The 21,382-nt window shown below is 41.6% G+C and overlaps 1 protein-coding gene across 1 annotated transcript in view; it reads right to left on the bottom strand.

The window, feature by feature from the left end:
- Positions 1–941: 941 nt before the first annotated feature.
- Positions 942–21,382, bottom strand: part of ATP6V1H (ATPase H+ transporting V1 subunit H) — a 158,018-nt gene continuing 137,577 nt past the window's right edge. The window contains exon 15 of the mRNA XM_040433044.1: positions 942–1,241. Coding sequence (XP_040288978.1) covers positions 1,181–1,241 — 61 coding nt within the window. The 3' untranslated portion in view covers positions 942–1,180. The remainder of the gene's footprint in view (positions 1,242–21,382) is intronic.

Raw genomic sequence — 21,382 nt, 5'->3', positions numbered from 1 at the left:
GACAACCTCTTTAGGGCAGGCTTGGGGCCTAAACTGGACCAAGCCGCCGTGAAAAGGCAGCGGCCCAGCCTAAGGCCATTTAGTGACTTCTGTAAAAAGGTGTGGTCACTAAGGGGTTAATAACACTTTGTCCAGCTATCAACAAGCTTTCGTATTCCCTCATTGTATAATGTTTTAGGCTGAGCTGAGAGCCACAAATACACCGCAGTCTTTACCTCTTTATCAAAGATGAATCTTTAGATCTTCATCCTCTGTCAATCAACTGTCACTCATCACCAGTCGTGGATGGATGTCTAGTTCCTTCTTCATGGTTTACATATGTGGGATCTTCCTTTAACTTCTCTATCCACTCATATACTGTGTACTTCTTTGAGGCAAAAACGTTCCTCCACATTGTGCACAATGTCTTCAATAATTACCGGCACCAGACACACCCTCAAATAAATCACTGCACGCTGCTCTTCATTCATACAAACCCCACAGTGTTTCTTGCGCTGCAGTCACAAATGAACATTCAAACCTGAACCGCAGTGACTGGGAAATTAGCGAAAAATTATGCATTTGTCTTGTAGTTGATTAAAATAAATTCTACAACAAGAGTGTGGATCATCTTTGACTCGCCCTCATAGAAACATAGCAAAACAGTGATTTTCCGAGTCTCGTGTTTATAGGCTTTCCCATTTGTTTTCATTCTCCAAAAGCATCATGTCAGTATGGTAATTGGCTTTCAATGATTGATTTAGTGAGAATACAGTATGCAGATAAGAAAAGTAGATTGTAAGCCCCAATGGGGAGAGATATCAGTAGAATTTACTCTCATTGCCTTAAATATATCAGCACTATATACATATTTAAAATGGAAAGCACAAGAAAAGAATAAAGCAGCCTGGTTTGTTTTTGGAATGTATCATTTAATTGTTTTTTTCATATAATAAATTAGCAAGACTACATACTGTTCTTTAGTTCTGCATCTTGAGCCTGTGCAATTGTAGTCTCTCCAACCCCCATGTATAGTGAACTGCAACACACTAAAACAGTTTCACATTTATACTTCACTAAAACATGGATTATAATGGGCAAGGAGAACAAACAACACAAAGCGAGTCTTTAAAAACAAAAAAAACATGGATGGGAGATACAGAAGCAAAGCATGGATGCTGCAGCACATCAATGAAAAGATTTAACTTCTGGCAGTCACTGCTGGGGGTTGCTCTGACTGTAGCTGTTTTCCCAGATATTCCCTGAAAAACATTAAATTAGATTATTAGTGATCCAAGCAAATTTCCAAACTTCTATTTCACAAAAAACAGAAGCCATTGATATACTATAGGGACAGGAATGTTAAACATTTTTGCAATATATTTCATTAGAGAAAGATGCTTTTTTATACTAGAAAACAGTGTGTAAAGAGTCTTCTCAGCAGTGTTATGTAGAGAGCCTGTATTCAGTCTTCAGTATTTTACAGAGTGCTGAAGACGCCTGTGCATAACATACAGAGGCTTCCAGCCTGCCTCGTGTCACCACCCCAGTCCCCATGTGCCCCATCTATAACTGCCCATTACCATGGCTATCTGACTTGCTCCACACAGCAGTCTTCACTGCTCAGTAGAATGCTGAAGACTGAAAACAGACTCTCCTCATTTACACTTTAAATATTTAGAATATTCTGTTCTTTAAAAATCTTTACAGATGTGTGCAATAATTTATTTTCTAATTTACAATAAGCTTGTTTCTTATTCCCTAATTTACCAGTATCTACGATATACTGTGGTATTAATTACTGCGGTAGTTTAGTGACATCAAAGAGGCGGTAGCACTTGAAAGAGCTGACTGCTTCGAAAAGGGGCACCATGCAGGTGAATACAGACATGTTATGAGTGTGGACGCAAAACACGTCCCGGCAAGGTCGGGAGGACTGGGGAGCTCAGATTAAGAGCAGTGACGATGGCGAGTGAAAGCCCTGTTCACCGTTTACTCCCCAGGCCTCATTACATGGTGTGGGACAGTGGGGCCACAAGGAGACATTACTATAATATATAGGGGCAACAAGGAGAGCCTACAAGGAGACATTAAACTGTATGGGGGCACACAGAGGCATTATACTGTGCTGGGACCAAAAGGAGACATTAAAACTAAGTTGTAACCCCAACACAGTATAATGTCTCCATTGCTGCCCCTATACAGTATAATTTCTACTTGTGGCCCCATACAGTATGTCTACTTGTAACCCCCATACAGTATAAGGTCTCCTTGTTGTCCACATACAGCATAATGTCTCCTTGTTGTCCACATACAGTATACAGTAATGTCTCTTTGTGGTCCCCATACTATACGGCCGTTTCGGCTGATGGAAATCTAATGTATATGGCCACCTTAAACTACAGAAGACAGTTCAAGTCATGTCTGTTACATTGAATTTTCATTTTCATTACGGTTACCATTATCCAATACAGGATATGTAAATATATATGTTTTTTCTTTAAATCCTATTTCTACTTGTAATCTGAGTTATTGTAAAGACCTGAAACACAAGTATGTTTTTTTCTTCTAAATGGGTATTTATCGTGATATATATCGTTATCATAAAAAATTTGTTAATATTGTTATCGTGGAAATATTTTTGATATCACCCAACCCAAATTCTACATCGCTATAGTAATGAGGCTTGTACCTAGCGTCATAGAAGGAGGGACACATAATTAGAGATAAGGCCATGGCCACAAGTTGCATCTAACTAATAGAATAAACACCATCTCCAAGTAACTGATGTTTTAGATGTTCTGGCCCTGGAGACTGGAGTCACAAGATTAGTCTCTTTTCTGATGTCAGACTATAAGGTCCTGTGTTGCCAACAGAAAGGATCTGGGAAAAAACTGAACTAATCTACAATACCTGAATACGCAGATGTTTTGTGAGCGCTATATGTTACTGATAATTCGGGATGAGCGAATTGACTTTGGATGAAACATCCGAGGTCTATTTACATAAAACTTAGTTTCAATACTCCGTACAGTATTGGAACGACGTTTTATGCGAATCGACTTCAGATGTTTCATCCAAAGTCAATTCACTCATCCCTACTGATAATCTAATCCACAAGTCATGTCATGTGATTACAGACTGTCCAACACAATTCGGGCATACAGAGACAGTAGGTTGGTAACCAGGAAAATAAAATGTTACAGGTGCATAAAAAAATGTTCCTAAAACCAAAAAAGATTGCTCTCTTTCATCCCATATTATGGCTAACAAGCCCAGAGTGTTATTACTTCATGGCCGGGTGGCTTGACTGGTCCAGGTACAGAAAAAAGGACAAAGAATAAGATAGCTAACAGGTGAAATAAAAAATGGACAGTAATATAACTAAAATGTATGGCTTGTTGAAAATAAAAGCAAAAAATAATGAATAAGGGGTTTTTGAGCGTCAAAATAATAAAGTTATTAAAAGGTCTGCATGTTTTTTTTTTCTACATTCAATCTGGTTTGCAATTTAACAGATACGATATAATAGACACATAGAAACATAGAATGTGTCGGCAGATAAGAACCATTTGGCCCATCTAGTCTGCCCAATATACTGAGTACTATGGATAGCCCCTGGCCCTATCTTATATGAAGGATGGCCTTATGCCTATCCCATGCATGCTTAAACCCCTTCACTGTATTTGCAGCTACCACTTCTGCAGGAAAGCTATTCCATGCATCCACTACTCTCTCAGTAAAGTAATACTTCCTGATATTACTTTTAAACCTTTGCCCCTCTAATTTAAAACTATGTCCTCTTGTAGCAGTTTTTCTTCTTTTAAATATTTTCTCCTCTTTTACCTTGTTGATTCCCTTTATGTATTTAAAAGTTTCTATCATATCCCCTCTGTCTCTTCTTTCTTCCAAGCTATACAGGTTAAGGTCCTTTAATCTTTCCTGGTAAGTTTTATCCTGCAATCCATGTACCAGTTTAGTAGCTCTTCTCTGAACTCTCTCCAAAGTATCAATATCCTTCTGGAGATATGGTCTCCAGTACTGAGCACAATACTCCAAATGAGGTCTCACTAGTGCTCTGTAGAGCGATATGAGCACCTCCCTCTTTCTACTGGTAATGCCTCTCCCTATACACCCAAGCATTCTGCTAGCATTTCCTGCTGCTCTATGACACAAAGCATGAAATATATATATATATGCGCATGATAAAACAGAACAATGTACACCCACACAAAAAAAGAAATATATACTTACAAATACAGTACGAATTATGTAAAGTAACTAATTACAATTAAGGGGGTTGTCAGAGTTATTTTCCTTAGGGCTCATGCACACTATGGTTTTCGGCCGCTGTGCAGGGGGGTACCTATTAAATACATTTGCCCTGTGTTTAATAATCCTGTTTTCTTCAAAATGTGGATGGTGTGGTTAATGTATTGTAGGCCGTACTTACATTCTATATCCCATACAGCTCTATATATTACATACTCTGAACACCAGTTGAGGAATAAAGATATATAAAAAACACCCTAACCTTTTCTGATGGATTTAAACACATTTACAGTTAGGGAGGTTAAATCTGGAAAGAGGGTTGTTTTTTTGCACATAGCAAAAAAAGTACGATTAGGGTTTTTGGAATTATATCAACAGATCATGTGACAGAATGTTTCAGTGCTTATATTATTAATGTGACAGTTATTGCAGTCTGTAATTACCGCAAGTTTCTGGTGAATTTCTAGTATTTTAAAATTTAATATTCCTCCTATTTCATCAAGCAAAATGGGGACAGTTTTCATATTACGCTAGTTCAAACAAAAGTCAATACAACCTGACAATCCCTCTTATTATTGAGTCACTCCGTCATTCCAATGGAAAACAATAAATTAAGATCATTCCAATCACTACAGAAAAGTAATCTCAAAGGATGAATCAAATCACATCCTTAGGGTCCATTCACACATCCGTGGGTGTTTTGCGGATCCACGGACCCGCAAAACACAGACAGCGGCAAAGTGCGTTCCGCATTTTGCGGACCAGACATCGCCGGCACTAATAGAGTATAAGAAAAACAGAGAGGCCGGGTTCGATGACCAGACCTATTTACTCCCAAAATTAATGTGGCAAATGTACTGATCCCCTAGGGGACAGAGGGGTAAAACTTAACATTTATTAACGGTATTTCTAAAATAAGTGGACACTAGAGGATGAACCTCTGTAACAAACGACATGAAAACAGCCCTAAGGGCCTAGACTGAACATACACAAACAGTATGGAAAAGATGATATAAATAAACAAGAACGTTCTCACCCAGGTGTGGATGTGGACCACGGGTTCTCTCAGGCGTTGTTGAGGATAGAGACGGACCTGTTTGGTGAATCCACATATGGTTTATTAGGGATTCCGCCCTTACAGGGTCAGGCACGGGGACGCCACTTGCGGGGCAAGTTCCTCGTGTAGATAGGTAGGGCGTACTAGCCCCTGTCCCTCAGCTAGGGTTTTCTAGGGTCAAACCACCCTGTTACCCAACTACGCACAGGGGCACATACGCTTGGTACCTTCCAGTATGGCGATTCACCAACACAGGTCCGTCTCTATCCTCAACAACGCCTGAGAGAATCCGTGGTCCACATCCACACTTGGGTGAGAACGTTCTTGTTTATTTATATCATCTTTTCCATACTGTTTGTGTATGTTCAGTCTAGGCCCTTAGGGCTGTTTTCATGTCGTTTGTTACAGAGGTCCATCCTCTAGTGTCCACTTATTTTAGAAATACAGTTAATAAATGTTAAGTTTTACCCCTCTGTCCCCTAGGGGATCAGTACATTTGCCACTAATAGAATATGCCTATTCTTGTCCGCAATTGCGGACAAGAATAGGGCATGTTCTATTTTTTTCGGGAATGGAAATGCGGACCCGGAAGTGCAGGTCCGCATTTCCGGATCTGCGGCCCCATAGAAATGAATGGGTCCGCAATTCCGTTCCGCAAAATGCTGAGCAGAATTGCGGATGTGTGAATGGAGCCTTAGACTTCTAGGAATAATAGTCTGACACTGGAAGTCACATCCACATAAGCTCCAAAAAAGCATAAAGAATCCAAAAATACCAAAAACGTTTGTAAACTGTGCAGCTCTTCTGCAGAGGTCAAAGATGTTATGCACAGTAGTCAATATATTTAGCACTCCTATACTCCACAAGGTGAGCGGCTTTCTCAAGGATCTGACTGAGACTTTTATGCTTGTATGAGGCTCTGCCCTTTTTTTTTTCCTTTTTCTCAGCTAAGAATATAATGGTCCAGTATGGCAGTAAAAGATATATAAGCTACCGTAACTTTTTTTTTTTTTTTTAAGGAAGTGTTTTGCCTTTCTTCATCTTGTTCAGAGCCATGGGGTATCTTCCATCAAACAGCAATGACATCCTATTAATAAACGTGCTGCAATAATCTGGTCCATTACCATTTTTTGGAAACACAGCGCACACATAACCCAGTCTGCTAATAGACATAAACCATTTTACACTGACAGATCTGATATTCAGCAAGGGGTTTCTTGTAATAGAAAATGGGATTTTTATCAAATAGAAATGCATATACATTGGCATCACTGATAAAAGTACACATGAAATCTAACTCTTGCTTAAAGTGAAGTGTTCATTAAAGGGACACATCCATCAAAATATTTTGGATCACAAATTAACAACCTGTGGGAATATTCTATATGAATAGAATGATATCCAAGGCATTGAACCCAGTCAGCCAGAATCCTACTCCATACTGATGAGAGGGCAAGCACCCCGAAACAGATGTCTACGGATGGATATCTGGCTTGGCGTTTTCCCATGTCATGTTCCAAGGCTTATTTTTTTTATTTTTTTAACTGAGCCACTTCCACGAGGTGGCACTAGCAAGAAGGTTGTCTGTCCTTGGGAAATAACTCTTTACATATTATTTTCCCTGAAGCATTGCCAATAAGTCTCATGCAGCACTCCCAGTAAGTCTCCATACAGGGCGTTTTTTTTTTTAGAGAGCCAGTACCCTGCTTAAGCTGCATCCATTGTACCCAGGCAGCCAGAATCCTGCACAGTACTGATAAGCAGCCTACGGGTGGATATCTGGCTTTGCATTTTCCTTGTCATATTCCAAGGCTTGTTAAAAAGCTGGATTTTGACTCATAGCCACTTCCACAAGGTAGTGCTAGCAAGATGGTTCTCTTTGCTAGGGAAATACCTCTTTGTATGTGAATATTCTATGTATTTTTCAATTTTACAAAAAATGGTGGATGGTGGATATTATTTGTTGAAGTTAAGTCTATGTATTCTACTTCTTGTCTAGAGTCTTTAAAGGGGTTATCCAACCCAAACCCCCCCCCATATGCTGGGCCCCCCCTGCTGAATATACTTACCCGGGTCACCGCTCCCTGCTCCGCTCCTGGTCCCCACACCACCGCTTCTCCCCATGCACGAATGAAAACATCCGGTGTCTGGGGGAGCAGCCAATGGCAGGCGGGGACTTGCCTCCATAGCATTGCAGGTTATGCCAGGGAAGCTCGTTCCCGTCTGCTTTTGGCTGGCTCCCCCCCCCCCCCCCCCCCACATCGGATGTTTTCATCCATGCACGGGGAGAAGCAGCAGCAGCAGTGCGAAGACCAGGAGCACTACAGGGAGCGGGGACCCGGGTAAGTATATTCAGCGTGGAGGGGCACGGCATATGGGGGAGGGCCGGGGGCTTTTTTTGGGGGGATTGGATAACCCCTTTAACTCCCTTTGTTTGGACTATTAGCATGGCAAACAGAGAATCATACTACGTACAATGCTCTTCTGTAGGCATCTTTATCTAGGCCTATCAGGAAAACAATACTGCTGTCTGCATTGTTACTATTATCCGGTTTCCACATCTACTATTATCATGAGAATTATCCTACGGATAAATGTAGTAAACTGACAGTGGATTACCTATCTATGTAGGAGGTCTTATTAGTTGTGTTGACTGTGACAGAAGGAAAATATTCTGAATTTCCATTTTCATAGTTCTGCCAAAATGAACAGGAATAACAGCCAAAAAAAACAAAACAAAAACAATTTTCTATAAATACTGAGCTTAAAAAAATACTCCTTTTTTAAGTGATTGAAATGTCCCTTAAAAGGAGTATTGGGTAAATGTCTAATAGGTGAAGATCCCACCTATGGGAGTCGCACACAACAGCCAATTTCCATAATCCCCATAGCATATATGAGAGTCGTACACATGATCGGATGGACTGTTCAAGCAGAAGAACAGTTCATTTCACAGAAGGAAGGCGTTCTGCCCTCGGTATGATGGATCCAGCAACAGCAGCACAATAAAAAATATATATAAAAATAACTAAAAGTGATTAGTTATAGTCGAAGGCTGAGCATCACTGTTATTTTACATGTGAAGCAGACGTCACATTTACCATTTCTCAAGCATATAAATGTTCATGGTTCTAAAGATGAACCTGTCAAATTTACTAGTAACCTCCTGGGTACAGCCATGATTTAGGTAGTTAAGCTAGCCATTTTGGGCAAATCTTAGTTATTTTGGGCTTTCAAAATGTATTACAAATACATGCAGCTTCATAACCTCCATACCCAAATGCCCCTAAGGCCGTCTACTGCTTCCATGATATGGATCACTAAAGACCCCCATATTTACAAGCTATAAAATAGCCTTACGATGTCTAGCTCTGAAATGGAACCCATATGGGTATATACATTTGGTGTAATGCACTGGAGATAGAGGTCTGGCACACAGATAAAGAAAATGTGCACAGAAATAATGAATCTGCCATGAATAACAAAAATATATACCCCCTGCTGAATGTAATTATCACAATAGGTTTTGCCGGTCACTCAGTTACTGTGCTTGGTCATTACTACTCTATAAGAGGCTTCTGCAGGCTCCTAATTATCATCTCCATTTATGTAAAATACTCATGTATCCTTTTGTTTCTAGGTCTATGTGGCTCTGCATGCTGTGCACGGATTTATCCAAGGCTGAAGAACTGGTTCAGAAAAAAAAAAAACTGTTCAGCACCAGTGGATATCAATATAATCTTTTGTTTTATTTAATTGCACGTTTGAAAGTCAGTCCTGTGACTGAAAATATTATTAAAAAAATCATATAATGGACTATAAACTGTAACTACTGGGCTTTCACAGTATGTATTTAAAAGATGCACCATTATTCAAAAGGTTTTGAACATATTTAAGATTTTTAACCCTTTTCAAATCACTTATTTTAAACAGACCTCCAGCTCTAGTTTGTATTCCTAACCGGCGCGCACATAAGTAATAACAGATGTTTCATGTAGATTTTTTTTGCAGTCTTACTTTTGAATTTTTATTTTGAAATTTGTCATACACACACACACACACACACACACACACACACCAGTTTTCATGCAACCTTCCCAAAAAGAGGGCATGGTAAAAGGTGGAAATGTTATCTTCTTTTATGCCAGTTTTGTGGCCTGAAAGAAGACTGAGATCTATGGCAGCTACCGTAGATTTCAGTCTAGGCACACGGACTGCCAGAGGATGTGCCTAATTTATGACATCATATAAATTAGGTGCATCCTCCAGCCCCCGACACGGATATCAGTGCATTCAAGAGCTTAAAAAGGAATGGGGGGATTGGAGAGAATGAAAAGCAAAAGTTTGTAAAAATTGAAATAAAATTGACAAAGAGATAACCTCTCTTCATAAAAAAAAAATCTTAGCCCTGGGAGACTGGAGGGTGCTATATACTAATTTCCAGGCCAATTGGAACAACTTTGATTCATGACGATAAAATCCCCCTTTTTCTTACCAGGATTTAGAGTGTGTTCTTGATGCATTTGATGGATATTAGATTTGAGGTCACATACATACAGCTAAGCATACTTCTCACAGAACCATCCTAGCCAAACAAATAGACAGGGATGTTGAGATCCAAAAAACACGATAGGTTACTGATTGCCCTGAAATCTGCCACAGGCGGACAGTTGGATGGCCCTCAGTCAGATTACACTGCACCTGCAAACCACTTCCATTTATCTGAGAGCCTCAGGTTCCTATTAGACCGCTCAATTTTCAGGCCAATTGTTGAGAACATCTGCTTGTTAACGATGATTGACCTGTACAATCGAGCAGTCAATCAGCCGATGAACAAGCAAATGCATGTTTGTCGGCTGATGGACGAGGTTCATCAGGATAAAAGATGTCCGATTATCAGCAGTATATCTCCCAGAGTAATTAGGGATGTGCTGCCAATAATCAACAGAACTGAATGAGGGAGGAACGACTGTTAGCAATTGTTCCTCCCACATTCAGTTGGCTTAGCCCTGTGTAATCAGGTCGGTGCAAACGTGAGCCGATGGACGTGTTATCACATATTAACATCAGGTAGTGTACTACAGCCCTTACACACTTGGGGTCCATTCACACGTCCGCATATTGGGTCCGCATCTGTTCTGCAATTTTTCGGAACGGGCGCAGACCCATTCATTTTCAATGGGGCCGCAAAGGATGCTGACAGCACACCTTGCGGCCCCGCAAAAAAAATAGAACGTCCTATTCTTCTCCACAGGCACCAACAAAAGGCATTTCTATTATTGTGCCCGCAAAAAGCGGAACGCACATGGCAGGTTGCAGACGTGTGAATGGACCCTTAGTGTTGACATTCCCTCTGTTTTAAAAGGGGATGTCCAGTTTCATTTATTGATGATCTATCCTGACATCAATGTCAGATCGGCGGGGGTCTGCCTTCTCATCACTATTTACCTGCGACATTGCAGCTGTAATTTCAGCTCCTCTGCCCCATTCACTTCAGTGGGAAGGAGCGGTTACACTCCGTCTGCTCCTTCCCATTGAAGAGAATGGGGAGCTGCAGTTACACCCGCTCATCTCTGCAATGTCAATGGCGAGCAGGTAAACCGTGAAGAGAAGGTAGCACTCCTGACGATAGGTCATCAATATAGAAAACCGGCCAACCCCTTCAACCAACAAAATGCAAAAGCACGTGCAGTTTTACTTTATAGCAGATATCAAGACTTCTCCTCATTTGATTGAGTATATGTGCAGCAATAACCCAAAAATCTTTTTCTCATTTGTGGTAAACTTACTAGCCATTTACATCATTCTATCTTTCCTATAAAAACTAATTTTCAAAATGTGATGGGCTAGGGATCATAAGCAGGAGCCAATCCGAGCACACAGAGCTGTAGCGTCTGAAGGAGGGTCATGAAAAGATGAAAACAACTCAAGTCATCTTCTAATGGCAAGAAGGGAAGTTTAAGCCATGCCTTATACTAAATTGTGAGCTACAAAATTACAATTCAATTCAAAACTAGAAATAAAAGAAGAAAATATATTACAAAATCTTCGATCTTAAACAGTATGACTGACAGCTTCATCAAACTAACATCCCAGAGTGACATAAAATGTGAAGTTCCGAAAGAATTTTCTTCTGAATACTTAATGTCTTCTATCTGATCCCCAAGGATCTGAACACCCCTCCAGACATTAAGATATATAACAAAAATATGAAAAATGCGCTGTAGACTAGATTTTCTAACAGCACCTCTGACAGTCATCTCGTTAACAGGCTATTAAGTGACAAGTAGAATTAAGGTTGTCTATCAAAATGAAAGGAGGTATAAATAACTATAATCGATACCTTTTGGAGGGCCTGAAGCATTGACTATAAGACTTTAATGTATTTGCTTTGTAATTTACAAAAATTGTGAGATCGGTTACTACTGGGCTAGTGGAGTAAAGCAGCGCTGCGGACATTAGGGAAAATGACTGTCCATTAGGGTTATTTGAGCATGACAAACACTGGAACACATTTAACTATATGCTCTTAAGGTGGTTTGCCATCATAATTCAGGAAGTGAAAAATTATTTTTCGTGAATTACTGTGTATTTATGATTGTACTATTTGCCTTTTTCCATTTCAAGAAAATCGCACAGAGTACAAAGTAAACTGCAAGCAAACGGAGGAAGCGACACATGCTGCAAGCAGAACAATCTGATGGAGGGGATCCTAAAGCTTGCGTTTCTCCACTTAATTTTGAGATATGACAAAGGAATATACCTGGAAATATTAAGAAACTTGCATTTGGAATTGCCGAATAAATTAGTAATGGGACATATGCTCTAATAATCTAAAGCTTACAAAGGAGCTAGTCCTGCTAAGGCTTCGCACTCCAGGCCACCTGGTCAGATGTAAGGTATCTCGCCATTTAAAAACCATGGTTTGAATTAGGGCTGGGCGATAAATCAAATTAATTCTGTTAACTCGCCCTTTTACTGCGGATATTGATTTTTAAGAATTGTCTTTTTTTTTCCTTCTGGAGCATGGTATCAGTGCATGTGCGGGTCCTTTTCAGTCCCTGCCGCCCATTCCATTAATAAGTCAGGAGGGACTGAAGAGACGTGTATGTGCTGCGGTGATACAAGGCTCCACATAACTGCGGAAGCCCGACAATCCAACTAACTGTAGCCAGGCTCCAGCCTGCATCTGGTACCCGCTCCAGAGTAGCAGGCACTTCCAAGAGACCAGCAGAAATTTCCCATGCCTCCTTTCCTGCTCTTGTCTCTCAGTCTTTTCTTTCTTCTTCTCTCTGGTCTACTTCTGGTCACCTCAGATCTGCCTGGAGATCCGTGATGGGGAGAAGCGTGCAACACGCAGGTAACGGATGTAGTCACCACAGTGACAGAGAAGGCCAGGACAGCCTGTGTGTATGTGGCCTCCAGTATGAGGTTTGACCCTTCACGTCGTGCCTATAGCAGCTGACAAGGCCCCCCTATGAGCAGCCCGCACCTAGCAATGGGGGGACTTTTAGTTATAGTTGGAGGGGTTGTTTAGAATGTATTTGGTGTTTTTATCCCATCACTCAGACCTGCTTCACACTTGCATTGTTAATTCCAGTTTTGAGATTCGGCAGAAGTTCTCAAAACTGAAAGTAAACAGATCCATGCCATTTAATACATTCGGATGCATTGTAATAAATTTAAACTGAACAAACCGGATCCGGTACGAAAATCATTGTAAGTCAATGGGTGCCAGATCCATTTTTTTTTAACCAACAAAAAAAATGGATCCGGCACCATTGACTTACATTGATTTTGCTGCCAGATCCAGTTTGTTCTGTTTCGCAGCGGTTTTGTGTAAGGTCAAACAACGCAACAAAACAGAACGGAATGCATCCTGATCAGTTTTGTCCCTAATGACAATGAATGGAGACAAAAGTGATCCTTTTCGGACCGGTTTTGAGATCCTCTGCCGTATCCAAAAACCGGAAAGCCACAATGCAAGTGTGAAACAGACCTGACAGTTTTTGTTGTCGTTTTCTTGGTCTCCATGTTCCAGAAGCTGTATATATCTAGCTGTATATACAGTGTTATATTTCCCAAAAATAAGGCAGCACTACAAATCAGGGTGAAAGGTGATGACCCAATTTATTCCCAGGCACCTGCCTCTACATAACTTCGGCGCATCCACCGCCGGTCTAAATGTAAGCAAGCTTCCTTGCTTGCTTACATTTAGATAATCTTCTACAACTAAAACAAATTTTAGACCTGGCGTGAGCAGGGAAAAGTCGCAGATTGCGGCGCATATAACCTGCGCCAGAAATACGCCTAATATAGGTAGGACAGTAAATGACCCTCTAATGTATATATATACACACACACACACATATATACACACACACAGTACAGACCAAAAGTTTGGACACACCTTCTCATTCAAAGAGTTTTCTTTATTTTCATGACTATGAAAATTGTAGATTCACACTGAAGGCATCAAAACTATGAATTAACACATGTGGAATTATATACATAACAAACAAGTGTGAAACAACAGAAAATATGTCATATTCTAGGTTCTTCAAAGTAGCCACCTGGGACCATCAGTTGCGTTGAGGAGAAGTCAGGTGGATACACAGCTGATAGTCCTACTGAATAGACTGTTAGAATTTGTTTTATGGCAAGAAAAAAGCAGCTAAGAAAAACGAGTGGCCATCATTACTTTAAGAAATTAAGGTCAGTCAGTCAGCCAAAAAATTGGGAAAACTTTGAAAGTAAGGGCTATTTGACCATGAAGGAGAGTGATGGGGTGCTGCGCCAGATGACCTGGCCTCCACAGTCACCGGACCTGAACCCAATCGAGATGGTTTGGGGTGAGCTGGACCGCAGAGTGAAGGCAAAAGGGCCAACAAGTGCTAAGCATCTCTGGGAACTCCTTCAAGACTGTTGGAAGACCATTTCAGGGGACTACCTCTTGAAGCTCATCAAGAGAATGCCAAGAGTGTGCAAAGCAGTAATCAAAGCAAAAGGTGGCTACTTTGAAGAACCTAGAATATGACATATTTTTAGTTGTTTCACACTTGTTTGTTATGTATATAATTCCACATGTGTTATTTCATAGTTTTGACGCCTTCAGTGTGAATCTACAAATTTCATAGTCATGAAAATAAAGAAAACTCTTTGAATGAGAAGGCGTGTCCAAACTTTTGGTCTGTACTGTATATATACACACACAGACACACACACACACAGCCCGTCCCAAAAACTTTGATTACGGCACGCATTGGCTGTGGCATTGTTTCGATAAGCTTCTGCAATGTCACAAGATTTATTTCCATTCAGTGTTGCATTAATTTTTCACCAAGATCTTGCAGTGATGATGGTAGAGTCTGACTGCTGCGCAAAGCCTGCTCCAGCACATCCCAAAGATTCTCAATGGGGTTAAGGTCTGGCCTCTGTGGTGGCCAATCCATGTGTGAAAATAATGTCTCATGCTCCCTGAACCACTCTTTCACAATTTGAGCCCGATGAATCCTGGCATTGTCATCTTGGATGGCCCGTGCCATCAGTGAAGAAAAAATCCATTGATGGAATAACCTGGTCATTCAGTATGTTCAGTCAGCTGACTTCATTCTTGGAGCACATACAGTTGCTGAACCTAGACCTGACCAACTGCAGCAACCCCAGATCATAGCACTGCCCCCACAGGCTTGTACAGTAAGCACTAGGCATGATGGGTGCATCACTTCATCTGCCTCTCTTCTTACCCTGATGCGCCCATCACTCTGGAACAGGGTAAATCTTGACTCATCAGACCACATGATCTTCTTCCATTGCTCCAGAGTCCAATCTTTATGCTCCCTAGCAAATTGAAGCCTTTTTTTCTGGTTTGCCTCACTGATTAGTGGTTTTCTTACAGCTACACAGCTGTTCAGTCCCAATCCCTTGAGTTCCCTTCGCATTGTGTGTGTGTAAATGTTCTTACTTTCACTATTTAACATAGCCCTGAGTTCTACTGTTTTTCTTCGATTTGATTTCACCAAATGTTTAAGTGATCGCCGATCACGATCATTCACGATTTTTTTCCCCGCCACATTTCTTCCTCAAATACGATGGGTCCCCACTATCCTTCCAGTTTTTAATAATACGTTGGACAGTTCTTAACCCAATTTTAGTCGTTTCTGCAATCTCCTTAGATGTTTTCTCTCAAAAGACTAATATCTTTTCCACGACCACAAGATGTGTCTTTCGACATGGTTGCTTAAGAAATGAGAAGCAACTCATTGCACCAGTAGGGGTTAAATAACTGGTTGCCAGCTGAAAGCTAATCGCCCATGCAGTAATTATCCAATAGGAGGCTCATAACTATTTGCTTAGTGAAATCCAGGTGGCGACTTTTTTTTGGGACAGGCAGTGTATATAGACTGTTAGGCCTCATGCACACAAACGTTTTTTTTTGCGGTCCGCAAAAACGGGTTCCGTAGTTCCGTGATCCGTGTCAGTTTTTTCTTCCGTGGGTCTTCCTTGATTTTTGGAGGATCCACGGACATGATCAAGTTTGCCTTTAAAATGATTGAAGAAAAAAAAAAAATGGACACTGATCACGGATGCGGATGACAATCTTGTGTGCATCCATGGTTTTTCACGGACCCATTGACTTGAATGGGTCCGCGAACCGTTGTCGGTGAAAAAAAATAGGACAGGTCATATTTTTTTCCACGGACAGGAAACACTGATCACGGACGCGGATGAAAAACGGTGCATTTTCAGATTTTTCCACGGACCCATTGAAAGTCAATGGGTCCACAGAAAAACACGGAAAACGGAACAACGGCCGCGGATGAACACAACGGTCGTGTGCATGAGGCCTTAGTTTGTGGTTCCTGAGGCTAATAAACCTCTCCTCTGCAGCAGAGGTAACTCTTGGCCTTCCTTTCCTGGGGCGTTCCAAATTAGAGCCAGTTTCCTTATAGTGTTTGATTGCTTTCATGGCTGCACTTGAGGATACCGTTTAAGTTCTAGAAATTTTCAGAGTAATGATGGACTGTCGTTTGTCTACTTAGGACTGTCGTTTGTCTACTTAGGCTACTTTCACAGTAGGGGCAGCCTTCTCCGGCAGGCTGTTTCGGCGGGTAAGCAGCCTGCCGGATCCGTGCCGCCGAAAGTCCACTCCGGCCCCATTCACTATAATGGGGGCGGGCCAGAGGTCCGGCCGCACCACGGCAAACATGCCGAGAGGCGGCCGGAATAAAACTATGACATGCCATAATGTGGATTAGAACAGTAAGTAGAATAGGGCTAAACGCTATATGGAACTGTGTACAAGTCCTAGCTCTGCACAAAACATCTCAGTCTCAAATACATTATGAAGACAAGAAATTCCACACATTAACTCTTGACAAGGCATACCTGTTAACTGAAAAGCATTCCAGACAACTACCTCATGAAGCTGATTGAGAGAATGCAAAGCTGTCATCAAAGCGAAAGGGGCTACTATATTTTGGTTTAACAAGTTAATTCCATATGCGTCTTTATGTGGTTAGCACAATTTTATTGGTAACACTGTGTCAGATTTTGCTGGAGATTGGAGAGGAGATTCACCCTTACCTGAGTGTAAGGCAAAATACTGTACTGTAATATATATATATATATATATATATATATATATATATATATAAACGCCTCTAGGTCTGCATTTCAGTTGGGAGAGTGAATTTCTATTGACAGTAAAATAAATGTGAAAGTCAATTTCCATCAGCTTCCCCCCCCCTCCCCCCAAAGAATATCATGTTAACACTGACAAGTTACTTTCAAAGCTGTTACCGGTACAGAATGAATAGATGAATCCAGTTAAATCTCAGACAGCCACTCAAAAGTGCACAAGACAAGCAGTGCATCTGAGAAAGTTTAACAAGGTGAGATGTAAAGTCAGGCAAATAATTTGTATTCCTATGTACATATTGAAGATAATAATTGGATATAAGTAATTTATTTAACCTTGGATTTTTCTATATGATTTTCTCAATTGCATCCAGTGTATGTATGGGATGACTAAACACAAAATCGGACAGTCTCCAATTTTTGGGTTCGGGTTCCATGTCATCCACGAACTATGGAATTACCGTGACCTCAGCACTTGCCTATACAAAAAGGCTGACAACACTGCAGAGAAAAGCCCAGCAGCCATTGTGCAATGGCGTCTCACTCCCGTCTGAGAGACATTGTCCCATTAGAAGCTATGATGCAGAGTGGTCTCGAGAAGTCCCAGTTTTCACAAGATAATGCTACAACAGCAGGAAGAAGCCTCCCCTAGCAAAGACGAGAAATAACTAGTAGATTAACAACTGTCAGAGGACATAAGTACTTAACGGGGGGCTCTATGTGTAAATATGAACATCTCATAGTAAGAGTGGGTAATATTTATACCCCACATTTTATTACAATTCCATTTTTTTCCCTCTGCGTGTTTGGCTTAAAAATTAATTTCAAGAGAATTTCCTAGCAGCGATCCATGAAACACGGATGAGGTAACCACGGCCCCACAGACTGGAAATTCACGTATGTGTGAATACACACACTAAAATCAATGGGTACATGTGCTGTCCCTGAAGAACACTCACAGAAGTGTGTAGAAGGCCTTACACAGAAATCCCACCGACATGGATACATGTACTGTCCGTGAAGAACACTCACAGACGTGTGTAGAAGGCCTTACACAGAAATACCACTAATTTGCATAGGCGCGTTGGTGGCGCTGCAGGGAAAGCGAGCACTTAAGATGGGTTCACATCACGTTTTTGACATCCATTTAAAATACACAGAAAACGTTATGTTAAACGGATGCCTCAGACTATACAGTGGCATCCGTCACCAGAGAGTTCTATTGGAAGAAAAGAAAAAAAATTTTTTTGTTTTTTACTGGACTCTGCAAGATACAGCCTGGTGTGATATGCTTTTGTATTCTATTTTCGCTAACATATACGTCAAACGGATAGAAATTAACATGATGTGAACTCACCCTTAGGCCTCTTGCACACGACCGTATGGTTTTGCGGTCCATTTTAAACGGACCCATTTTTCCGTTTCAGTAGGGTTTCCGTTTCACTGTTCCATTTTTCCGTTTGGTTTCCATTTGTGATCCGTTTTTTGTGGATCGCAAATGGAAACTGAAGCATACAATTATGGTTAAACAGTAAGTACATAAAAAAATTAGGCAGGGCATAAAATTTTCAATAGATGGTTCCGCAAAAACTGAATGGATATGGAAGACATACGGATGCATTCCGTATGAATTTTTTTTTTTTTTTTTGTGGAACCATTGACTTGAATGGAGCAACGGAACGTGATTAGCCGGCAATAATAGTACATGTTCTATCTTTGAACAAAACGGAAAAACTGAAATGGAATGCATACGGAGTATCTTCCATTGTTTTTGGGGACCCATTGAAGTGAATGGTTCCGTATACGGACCACAAACGGAATCCGCAAAAACGGAACGGAAACAATAAATGTTTGTGTGCAAGAGGCCTTACTGTCGGGTTTTCCCACAGATTCCAGCTGATCATTAGGGGTAGGGCTGAAACAATTACTCGATTGAATCGAGTAACTAGACACCAAAAAATCCTCGGATTCGCTTGCGTCATGTGACCGCAGAGCGTGAGTGAAGAGCTTGCTATTACTCACTGCTTCGTGGTTACCCGCCGGCCCGCACCGCGCTGCACAGAATCCTGACACATCGTCAGGACATAGTGCACGTAAGCGCGCACTATGACCTGACGCTGTGTGACATCAGGAGGACAGTGCAGCACGTGGAGAAGATGATGGACGAGCTGTGGAGCAGCGCCCCTATAGGAAAGGCAAGTATTTTATTTCACTAGCGCTGGGGACATGGCTAGGAGATTGTGGTACTGGGGGGCAGCTAATGGCACTGGGGGGAACCTGATTGGACTGGAGGAACCCGATTGCACTGGGGGGGGGGCAGCTGATAGCACTGGGGGGAAGCGGACGGCATTGAGGGGGAAGCGGACGGCATTGAGGGGGAAGCTGATGGCACCGGGGGTTGTAAAGAAAAACAAACATTCTTTTTAATCAATCAGTAGAATGCTCGATTACAAAAATAGTCGATAGCTGCAGTCCTACAGGTCCCAACAGCAGGACACTTTGATTAACAAGTAGGGATCATCCACAGCAGAAAACCCCTTTAATTTGCAGTTTCCAAAAATGTACTATCTGAGAAAGATCAATACTACTGTTCACTCAGTCTGGTTATGACACTGTAAAGTGGTAGCCATTTTGCACCTGTTAGGGCCCGTTCACATGCTGTCAAAATGTGCCATAAGCATATAGCCGCCAAGGCTTCCAGTGGCGGCTGTCCACACACTGCACATGTCCCTTGCTGGCGCGGTCCCAGCTTTTAACCACCAGACCGCAAACTGCGGTGCTGCCTTACAGCGTCTTCATTTTTTTCCTCAGACCCCACCAGTCGACCTATGATAATGTAAATCCAGGTCAAACTAGAAAAACATTTCTCAATTTGCATTTCATCTATTAAACCCCATAAATCATTATAACAAACTAAGCCAGAAGTGAGCGCGGCCAGAGGATTGACTTTGCAGAATACGGTCACTTCTGTCAAAACTGCCTCTCCAGCTGCGCCTCAAACTTTGGGAGGGGGGACCTCACAGCTTGAGAAGCACTGATGTAAACAATGGTTTATGTGAATGTCCATAATCATGCATATTATATATTATATTTTTTGTCTTTAGTCTACACTGTTAATTCACATACAAATATATCATTTTACATTTGAATGGTTTAGGACTCCTGCAGATGTTCTGTGCCATTTTCTATATTAGTAAAGCCATTCCCCTTGTTCGGCAAGCCTTCTGTCTCATTTGCACAGCACTCCGGTCCATAAGATGGATGCAGATGGAAGGGCATTTGACCAGACCTGGTACCAGCCATCTGTGGAGGCGCAGGTCCTGGGCGTCGGATACCTACAGCAGTGTGTTTCAGCGGAGTAGGCCGAATGACATCTGGTCATGAGCCCCTCCAGCATTCATCTTTTGGATGGGAGTGCTGTTTGGACGGATTTGTTGAATAAGTGGGCGTGGCTTCACAAATATAGGAAACGGCGTAGAACTTCATTATCACAAATTGTTATCATTGGCTATAAAGTGGACAACCCCTTTTACAGACTAAATAAAACTTCCACATGCTATATATTTTAAAGCATGTGTGGAATGGGAATCTATATCTGGCACCCCAGCTTTCACCAGATGATGGCAAGACTTTTCAGTTTTATCTGCATTTCTTAGGTGCCTCGGAGGCGTGCTGTAACGTTTAAATAGAGAAAAAAATAAAACTTCAGACAAGTCACACACAACGAGCTTGCTAGGCCTGCCCTTCATGCTTCCCTCCTCGGCCGCCAAAGAAGACCGATATCAGAGAGTAGGACTCTGCTACACTACTGCCACAGATAAGAAAGGTATGTGAATGGACTGGGGGTTGAGAGGAGGATAGTGAGCTTGAGTGGATGGGGGAACGAGTACTGTGACCAGTTTGGGGGTGGGGGGAGGATGGTGAGATTGGGAAGACTTGTGGTAACTAATCACACTTTTTCCTAAAATGGCTGCTGCACATGTGAGGATATGGAGCAAGGAACTCTGGGAAGGCAGGATCACCCATAATGCCATGCATGCAGCCAATCAGCAGCCAGCCTTGTGATGTCACAGCCATCTTGGATTCTGCCATTTTCCAGTGCAGGGAGAGACGTCTGCAGGCGCTAGGGACAGTGTTAGAAAAAACTTAATTGTGCTAACAAAAACGATTTACAAGTGCAGGGAAAGATTATTCGAGGTGTAGGGAAAGGATAGGGAGGAATCATTCCACTGCATTTATGTTGAACAGGGTTCAGTCGGGGAGGTGACAGCCTCGGTAATAGGAACATTCCTATTACACCTTGCTGCACTGACTGCGGATCCAAATTGCCATTATACAGCTCTGTAATTCCAGCAAACCTGTCTTATTAGGGTGCAAGTGCTGATTGATACAGGCATTAACAGGGTGTATTACAAGGCAATATTGCTATGTCTT

This window comes from Bufo bufo, chromosome 5 (assembly GCF_905171765.1).
Source record: "Bufo bufo chromosome 5, aBufBuf1.1, whole genome shotgun sequence".
Taxonomy (NCBI): Eukaryota; Metazoa; Chordata; class Amphibia; order Anura; family Bufonidae; genus Bufo; species Bufo bufo.
Note: the sequence above shows the minus strand (reverse complement) of the source record. Positions and strands in the feature narration are given on the sequence as shown.